The 10,118-nt window shown below is 37.8% G+C and overlaps 2 protein-coding genes across 2 annotated transcripts in view; one reads left to right on the top strand and one right to left on the bottom strand.

The window, feature by feature from the left end:
- LOC101314311 overlaps nt 1-10,118 on the bottom strand; it is a 16,773-nt gene that overhangs the window by 5,030 nt on the left and 1,625 nt on the right. The window contains exon 2 of the mRNA XM_004306703.1: nt 9,167-9,709. Within this exon, the coding sequence (XP_004306751.1) occupies nt 9,167-9,709 (543 nt within the window). The remainder of the gene's footprint in view (nt 1-9,166; nt 9,710-10,118) is intronic.
- LOC101314598 lies at nt 5,793-7,465 on the top strand. The gene is made up of 3 exons (XM_004306704.1): nt 5,793-6,039; nt 6,331-6,395; nt 6,580-7,465. Exons 1-3 carry the CDS (start codon nt 5,881-5,883, stop codon nt 7,241-7,243), a joined length of 888 nt encoding a protein of 295 aa, XP_004306752.1. The 5' UTR covers nt 5,793-5,880; the 3' UTR covers nt 7,244-7,465.

Raw genomic sequence — 10,118 nt, 5'->3', positions numbered from 1 at the left:
AAAATGGTGGGCTATTGGCTCTAGGGTTAGAACAAAGTACATGATAACGTGATGAAGAATAAAGTGTAGAGACAAAGAGATAGCAAGAGAATCATCTTATTCATTGATAGGAGTCCTTTATATAGGGAATTACACAATACCAATATGGTAAGAATATGAATACATAGATCTAATCTAACTACATATCCTATTGGCATAAGGCCAAGGCACACATAGAGAATATCCTAGAACAACTTTCAATTTTTCATGATCAATTATTTGGTTAAGCTTGGAATAGATTTTTGATATTTATATAATGACTGGGTTAGTAGAAAGTTAATTAGTGGATCTAGGTATGTTGATTATGTGTTTTTTTTTTTAAGAGGAAATGAAAATTACACGGAGGCGTCACGATAGCGACCTAAACTAAGTCTATCTAGATTGAACGCAACAAAACAAGAGGTAGGGATAAAATCAATCTAAATCTTCGTGGATGAAAGGGAGTGCCCAAGGGTAGCCAACGCATCAGCAAGAAAATTGGCTTCTTGGAACACATGGTCAAAGGAAATACTGGTACACTATCTCGTATTTGCAACAATGTCTCTGATAAAGGATTTGATACACCAAGGAACTGCGCCCTTTCGTTGATACAATTGATGATCAACACTAAATCACCCTAAACTTGAAATTTAAAATGATTTAACCGACACGCCGTTCTCAAACCGTCTTTTAACGTAGAACACTCATTTACTAGAAGCATTACCAATGTTTCTAGAACTAACAATCAAGGGAGTGCCATTATGATCACGAATGATGAAGTCTGCAGTAGCACCCCAATTTGGGACAATTGAGCTATCAAAATTAATTTTAACAAATCCCGGAGGAGGAGGGTGTCACTTAATGACATATGGGTAGTCTCTCGCATCACGCACCGGCCGAAGATTATGCGCTCGATAGGAAGCACCAACAGCAGCCGAAGCATGAACAATTTCAACAGGAGAAAATGAGGCATATTGGAAAATAATGTTGTCTCTTGCTTTCCAAATCTGCCAACACATAAGCAAACAAGCCTCAATAGTAGAAGAATCCTGAGCAAAAAGACATACTCAAACCACTCGTCCAAATTTTGATAATATGCTTGCTGGCTTAGGGAGCAGACCAGCCAAATTCCAAGCAGCACCAGCTTAAACACATGAATGGATTAGATGGTTAGTATCTTCCACATCAGAATTACATAAGGGGTAGACATTCACAATACCATTGATAACTCTAGCTAGTCTCGATCTAGTCTTAAGCCTATTCCTCACCAAAAAACCAAGAAAAGATTTGAACTTTTGGTGGGATATTAAGCTTCCATACTGTGTTAAGCATATCCGTTCTACGATGTTTTGTAGCTTCAACTTATAGCGAAGTGGCTGACTTAATAGAAATTTTTCCACTTGGGGCAGGCCCCATACAAACTCATCACTTATATCATTCACATGAATATTCATAGCCTAGATAGATCTAACTGTGGATATATCAAGAACACTTGACAATTTTGACATATCCCAGTGACCATCAATAATATAATCAAATTTTGACAATGTTGATTATGTGTTAGTAGAGTCTAGAATAGGCATTTATGATAATGAAAATGCATTGTCAACAACAGTTACAAGTATTTTGTGGAACATCATTTTCACTGAAATTTCATGTTTTGTTATATTAGATATTCGAAACTCAAGATTCAAGACTCTGCCAATTAATTCGCCTTTTCAATTTCTCACATTGGTGGGTACAAGGTTATGGAGGTAAGAGATGTATAAGGAGAAAGAGATCAAGGTCAACCTAGCAATTCAACCCGCTACCCGCTAACCGTCTACTAAAAGCATGTCTGTTAACCGCCCGATTACATAAGAGCATCTATAGTGGAGATGTCAATTCCTACGTGGAGTCTCAACAGTTATATTTGACAGTTGAAAAACAACTCCAACCCAAATGTTATTTGCGACAGGGATGACATTTTATATTCATACTGTCAAATTTGACAGTCCCATGGGCTACTGTCTTTTTTTATTTTTATTGTTCTCTCTTTCTTCTCCTTTTCTCGATCTCTTCTTTCATACCAAGTTACACCGAACAAAACCAACAAATCTCAGAGTTGTAGTGTTATAATAAAATACTTCATCCTAACAATAGAATATATATATACAGGGTCATTCCAATGAGGGATCCATTTTTTTGTTCATTTCTAGAGATAGGCCCACACCATTAGATCTGTTTTTTAATGGGCTTGGATGGTTGAGATTAAAACAAAAAACTTAACACTTATGTCAAATCACCGTTCAAAATCATTAAAAATAAATCCCTCATTTGGATGACGTAACTATTACCAAATTTTTTGAAAATTTACAGAAGTGATCTACTCATATAGCCCAACGAACTGAAAGGTGGAGATTTGATTTTGTGATCGAAAAATTCGTCAAATGATCTATCCCTATAAATGAACAAAAAAAAAGGATCCCTCATTGGAAGGGCCATGTATATATATATATATATACATATATATATATATATATAAATACTCTCATTATTTTAACAGCGTTGGGGTTGGAGTAGTAAAAAGTTAGGGAAAAATGTACCAAATCCACATCAGATGTACTAAATTTAGTAAATTTAACAAAAAAAATAACCCTTCCATTGGATCCAGATGCTCTAACGTGTTAATAGGCTGTAAACCCATTAACAACCCGCCAGCTGGGTGGAAACAGGTTGCATGTTGGAACCCATCTAACCTGCCAAGGCCCGTTAAGAAATAAAATAAAAAAATTAAAAAGAGAAAACCTTACTAACCCTTATTCGACTCTTTTTCACTTCGTTCTTTCTCACTTCACCAAGAATGTCGACTTAGGCGTTGTCTGTAAGGTCTTTCTTTATCGTCTTTCTTTCTCGTTTTAAGGTAAGCTTCCAATTTTAGATGCATCACTCACTCTCCAAACTCAGTAATTGATCAACTTATATATATACCCCTATTTTTTCGATTCTGATTTCTGAGTATGTTGATTTTGGGCTCTCTCATTCTCACTCTCTTGCTGAAAATGTAAGTGAATGTGATAGTTGTGATGGGTTTTGTATTGGATTTCATTGAATCAAATAACAATGAGATGAATCAGATATTAATAGTGGGATTTGAAAGAAATATGGGGGAATTGTGTTTGCGTAGAGATAACAATAAGAGGAAGGGGTTTAGACATGCCTATTTCCTTTTGAAGGTAAATGCCAAGTCTGCTCAGGTCATGGGGAGTGATGATCGACCTGATTTCCAAGTTCTAAGAAAAAAAATTGGGTAATTAATTAGAAGACAGTTTCCTTCTAGAGTGGGACACCATTATGAAATTATTAAAGTGTGGTGCTCCTCATTTCGCTCACTTTTAGGTCATATTTTCACATCTTCAACGTTCAATGTCTATAACATAATGTGTAAATCATCCCTGCAAAGTTAAACTTGCTAACACGCTAATGTCTGCCCGCTAACCATCTAACCTGCCCATTTGCTAGGTTAAGATCAAGGTACGAGGAAACGTATTGTTACCTTGATTTGGGGAGGTATCAGGTATATGTTGATTAAAAACAAAATGTTAGGCATAAAACCAAAGAAAGCGAAGAAGGGCGTGAGAAAGTCATGAAGCTTAGAAAGTTAAATGATCGGTTTTACCAGAAAACTATCAATATGGTCTCTACTTAACCACATTGACGTCAACATGTACGTGAGATATATCTCAAAATACTTACTACTCTAGCTTTGATGGTGTCATGTCTGATTTACAATGTAGAGCTTATGTTACTAACATTGTGATTTATATCAAGCCACACAACTACAACACTTTAATTTACAATGTTATAACTAATGTAAGGTTCAATTGATAATCTCACTGCATCTAAAGTTTTCTAGATCCATTTTCGTGCAGATACATGTACAGGAGTGAGCCAAGTCCCCCATAAAGACTAGAAAAACATTATATGAATTCGATCCTTTCTATTAAGGTGAAGATGGTCGCTATTAGCTAGGGATATTCCGCAAGAGGCTAGGATTTGGATTTGCAATTATCACATTATTGTTTTTGTATTTCAATAATCACAATAATGTACATTTCTACGAGTAATATGTTTGTATATGCATTTATCGTACCTAACTCGGAGCTCAACCTAAGTACATACATCATCAAAGTTATATATTAATATATATCGATCACTAATATATGTAAATTTTACTTCAACTCATCATTTTGAGCCAAGATGATTCAACAACGTAATACGCATATTATAAAGGTAAATGAGATACAAATAAATTCATGAATTACCATCTTCAAGTTTTTGTACCAAATTACCAATTATAGGGCACATCTCCAAAATATGATGCAGCAGTTTTTGTTTTGTTCCTATTAAAACTCGAAACAAATTAGTACGTCTTGCAAATCGATTTATGGACAGCGACGTCTTATCCACTAATTTTACAACAACGATACTTTGACCATGCCTATAATTACCGCTCTGTTAGAAAACGAAAATGCTGGTATCGATGCTCTGCCACGTCATCAATCTGGTCACATCGCAGCCGTCTATTTGCTGACTTAAAGCTCAGAGAGAGCACACTCAACACAACACTTTTCATGTTGCCCTGTGGGGTTAAAAGTGTGTTTGCCACTTGCTGCTCTAACGGCATACAGCCCACCATTTTTACCCTCCCTAAATTTGACCCGCCATTGCTAGTTCACCATAGCTCAACCCCACTTTTACTTTTAACGGGTTGTGATTTACGTCCAAATTATCGTATTACTATTACATAACCTAGCTTATACTCTTTCTCCTCCAAAAAAAAAAAAACTAGCTTATGCTCGTTAGCATTCTACAATATAGTAATTAATATATCCTCCGATGTAATAATTTAACGCTAAAGATATTCTTCTTATGTCAGCGTACGTGTCGTAACTAGCGTCGAAAGAAAATATTTTTATTTTAACGAATTCTTCTAAAGTTTTGATTTTAAAATACAAACCGTCAAATCGAGAGTGCGGAAGACTTACTGGTCTATAATAAACAGTAAAAAAAAATTAGTGTTTTGAAATGAAGTACGAGTCATCAGATTTTACTGTGTGCATTTGATATTCTATTTTTTTCTACCACATATCCTTTTGTACTACATTTTCGTCTTATCTTTCGTGTTTGTTGGAAAAACATTACGAATGATAATTAAGAGTGTATGATTTTCATAAACATTATAACCGATCCTTTATTTACAGAAGATAGTATATATACGATCTAAAGAAGCTAATATTTTGTTCGTACAATTTATCTTGTTAGTAAGTACATGCCTTTACACAAATTGTGAATGATGACAATGAAAGATGAATTTTTTTTTGTAAAATACTAAAAATGACTGAACTAGCCTTAATCTTTTTGTCACCGTACTTCTCACTTAGTTTTTAATCTGGGGGCGTGCGCGCATTAAATACCATTATTTGGTTTGGACAACTATCATTTGAGGCAGCTATCTCTCCAGGATACCAAACCCCATGTGAATAACCAAAACCACGAGGACAAAATCGTCCAAATAATCCCAAATTGAAAACATATACGAAGGGCCGAGAAAGCTACAGAAAAGTAATTTACAAAAAAAAAAAAAGCCCTGAAAATATATATCTATCGAGTTCTGCGAGATCTGCAAACCCAACCTCCCCCTCCTCTCTTCTCTCTCTCTACCCCTCTCCTTTCCCAGACAGCAAAACCCACGACAAGCTCGGCCAGAAAACCCCCCACAAAACCCAGAATCTCACCACACCATTTCTGCTCCTATCTTTTCCAGACCCAATCTCACTCAATCGATTCTATCCGATTCTATTTAATTATCCAAAGCTAGACATGGTCAGGATCCGCAAGAACTTGAAGGTCTCGCCGCTCCAGTTCTTCCCCGACGTAGCTCCCGAGGATCTGCAGCCCCATATCTGCAAGCTGAACCAGTCCCCATGGGATTCCAGCTCATGCCCTTTCGACCTCGACTGCTCGTCGTCGGCGCTCCAGGTCAGTCTCCCACCTTCTTCTTCTTCTGTCTTCGAATTTCTAATTTCTCAGCAGATCTGCGGTGGCCCAGCTCGCCGCTGCTATCTATTCTTGAATTTTATTTGCTCCGTCTGCATTTCCGCCACTAGGGTTTTTCCTCTATTCATTTATCGACATTAGGGTTCGTCGTAAACCCTAAAATTTGAGGGGTTCAATCGAGTGTTCAGCTCCCTGTAGTGGATTAGGTTAATGGGTCTGCCTCATTTCTGATGCTTGTTTGCTGGGTTTTTTGTTTGCTTTGTTTCGTTGTAGTTCCAAGGTGGGGAGGGTTTTATCGGAAATGGGAGCTTGGGGGATTCTATTGCAGCTGTCGAGAGGTAACCCGGCTTCTCTATTCTTCAGATTCGAATTTCCTTCTCCAATTTCACTGCTGTATGTCAAGTATTAGGGTTTTCAGTTTCTGTCGTCGTATTATTTTGCTATCGTTTGTAATATTATTCGAATTATCGCGGTCGAATGTGGAGTATCGCTTGAAACGTTGTGGGTTAATATAAAACGCAGCGTTGCGTCGCCGATGGATATCGACAAGGCAGAGGTGGCGGCCGGCGATGTGTCCGATAACGTCGAGAAAGTATTTGCCAGGTGTCAAAGGACCGACGGCAGGAGCTGGCAATGCAAGAAGGAAGCGAAAGAAGGTTTCTTATTTTGTGATCACCATCTCCGAAGATCGTCCGCTGGTAACAACAACGTTAATAGCAATGGCAATATTCTTCCCTCCAATTTCGTGGGTTCGAAAAAGGACACGACGGTCCAGGCCAAGACGCTAGCCGGAACCCGCCGTGGTCGGCCCAAGGCGGTGAAGAAGGGGCCGAACGCCGCGAACCCTTATGAATTCTACTACTATTCGGGATTCGGCCCCAAATGGGGCCGAAAGAGAGGCAAGAAAGGCCAGGTGGGGGAGGAGGAGGATGAAGAGAACGAGGAGGCTAATAATGTTGAGGCAGCAGCTGCAAATGTAGCAGCTTCTGCTAGTAGTAGTAGTGTTAACACCGATCCCCAACCTTCTTCACCTCACGACGTTGGTAATGGGGGTCAATTGGACTATATGGAAGACGACTTTGACGACGAGGATGGGAGCGACGAAGAAGGCTGCCCGAGGAGGATGAGGAGGCCGGTGAAGGCTCGATCCTTGATGTCCATAATCAATGTAAAAGCTCAAGAATAACAACAATGTATCAAAAGTGTGCTAATGTTGTTGTTAGGGTTACCAATCCGGTAAAATTTTGTGTTGTACACAGCGTCGTGTTTTGTGGAGGGTGAGGATAGTGCCTCCCCTACTATTCACGACAGAGTTAGAGAGAGCTTTGAAAGCGTGTGAGTGTGAGTCGGCTAGTGAGTGTGTTAATTGTTTTAAGTTTAATTAATGCAAGGGTAATGTTGTAATTTCCATGATTCAGATAGGCTGCCATGTGGTTGAATGAGATTTTTGATGAGGAATATTAGGAATATAAAGCTTTTTCAAATCCGGACTTTTCTTTTCAATTTTCGAAATTGTCTCCATGCAAAGAGAATTTAAATGACCCACACGTGTTCTCCACGTGGCATGACATAGAGAGCGGTCCATTCAATTAACAGTTCTTGCGTCATGTTATTCACATTTCTAAGAAAATAATTTGTTTTACTAATTTTGTAGGGATTTAAAATAAGGAATAGGTCCCTTTCAGGTTTGTTATGAGTTATGGGTCTTTTTTTTTTTTCAGGAAAATAACTCGCGTTCAGACTAGTATGTAAGTGTGCATCCGTACTTTCTTGTTTACATAATTTTGTTAATGTAAATCATAATCTTAACCGTTTAAAAGTTAAATTAGCTAATAACTTTTTCAAAGAATCAATGTAAATAAAATTCCTTTGGTCAGTTGAATTTATTAAACAAATGGACGGCTGATCATGAGACTGATGCCTTTCACAAGAATTGTCTATTTGTTTGATACATTCGACTGACCAAACAAATTTTGTTCACATTGATTTTTTACATATCGAGTTGATCTTTATTTGGCTAATTCAATTTTTAAACAGTTAAGATTATAATTTATATCGGTAAAAATATGTAAATAATAGAGAGTCTGGACGCACACGTACATATGGTAAGTCAGGCAGAGTAAAATTCAGTCTGATATAAATCTGTCAAAGTAATTGTGTTTGGAGGATTATGACTTATATGTGTGTAAGATTACACGGCAAAAAACGTTTTGTTGTAATTTGATCCAATTATGTGAGCGTTATAGGCTAGTGATCAAATTCCAACTTGCCACGGTCACCGTAGGCGCCTTTCCTTTCGATCAATTCTTGGTTAATTGATTTATTCAGGTTTGAAAGACTCCTAATCAATCATGATATGATTTTGTTTCAGAAAGATTTCAAGTATTGTTCTTCACAATAGTACATCTATTTTGTTCAAAACCTCAAAGTATGTTTACTACGTACTTCATTATTAGCTAGCTAAGTTCTTGATCGACATTTAACATTTCCACGTATATTTCTAGCATGGGGAAGATAGTTACATGCAGTTTTTGTTAGGAGGAGATTCTTAACCTATATACTAGCATGAAGATTTAGAAAAGTCTACTAAATCCAAATTATTAAAGTTTTTGATTTCAAGAAATTAATCGAACATGTGAAAGCACTTTTACTTTCATCACATAAAGGTATACAAGTTCATCTACTCCTTCCCTTTGTATTCTATAAAGTTTAAGCACATATTTGTAATTTGTGCAAAACTGGTGTATGGTAAAACTCTTTTTTTTCTTCATTCAACAGACAAGTAAAAGTAGAAAAAAAAAAAAAACCCGTAGATAGATAGCTAGTTTTTCCTTTCAAATTGTAGCTGAAAGGGGGTTTCGCAAGTAGGTAATTTACGACACTTCGACCACTTCATCTTCATGGCATTCTCCTACTTCAATGACCATGGTTCCATTCTTCTTCCTATTTGGTCGGGATACCCTGCAACAGTTTCTCCTCGGCGACTGTCAATGGCAACCAAAACTCTGTTAGTAACCAACAGACTCACACCACACCAATGATCGATTATGAAGAAGTTATATACACGCCAATAATAACTTATGCAAGTATTTCTCTTTCGATTTCATACCTTGTCCCATAAATGCGGGTCGGAGGATTTAAGAACGAGCACTTTGTGAATCCGAGAGGGATTTGCCAACTTCCAATTGCATTCTGGCATTCGTGTTTGATGTCGAAGATACTCTGTAGTTGTTTGATTTGTACTTCTATTGTAGATAGCATTAGACAAGTAATACACAAACGGTTCTTGACATGCATGCCTACTGACGGGGGCCGTATTGAACGGGTAGGAAGTATGATCAGCTTTCTTGTACCAGTTGAGGAAGGTCCTGGGCGGCAGTTCGATTTCTCGAGCCGAGGAAATACCTCGAAATATTTGAACTGCGTAGCCCCATGAAACAGATACGGTCCAGGACCGGTTGATGTCGTAGCAAATGGATTGTTGCGCGAGCCCTGCCGAGTCGAGCTTTATTGAGAGCTCGAGCCGTTGGAGGGCATGGATCCTGTCCATGTTGGGGAAGATGGGTTCAACCACATCTAGGTGGTGTAGTGACACTAGGGGTGCGACTGGATGAGCTGCTAGGAGGCCGAACAAGCTCCCGTATACATCAAACTGATTAATTCCACAATCGAAGAGGAGAATTGTTATGGACTTGAGAAAATTAAACAATGTGCCTAACAATGCGCCTAACTATAAGCACTAAAAAATTTCCAATAAAAAAAAAAACGTAATGAAATTTTTGAAGAACTATAAGCACTAAAGCAAGACTAAAGGTTCCCAATACTATAGTAGCGAAAATGAGTGTCACCCACCCTATTGACAATGACTCCACTGCACTAAATATGGTCAATTCATGTGATTCCTTTCACCACACATTGTGATGGGTTTCATGAAAAACTTGACAAGAACATGAAATGAAATTCAAGGAGATTGAAACTTTGAAAGTATGTACCTAAAAAAAACAGAGAGAGAGAGAGAGAGAGAGAGAGAGAGAGAGAGAGAGAGAGAGAGAGAGAGAGAG

This window comes from Fragaria vesca, linkage group LG7 (assembly GCF_000184155.1).
Source record: "Fragaria vesca subsp. vesca linkage group LG7, FraVesHawaii_1.0, whole genome shotgun sequence".
In the NCBI taxonomy this organism is placed as follows: domain Eukaryota; kingdom Viridiplantae; phylum Streptophyta; class Magnoliopsida; order Rosales; family Rosaceae; genus Fragaria; species Fragaria vesca.
This window is presented reverse-complemented; position numbering and strand designations above follow the sequence as displayed.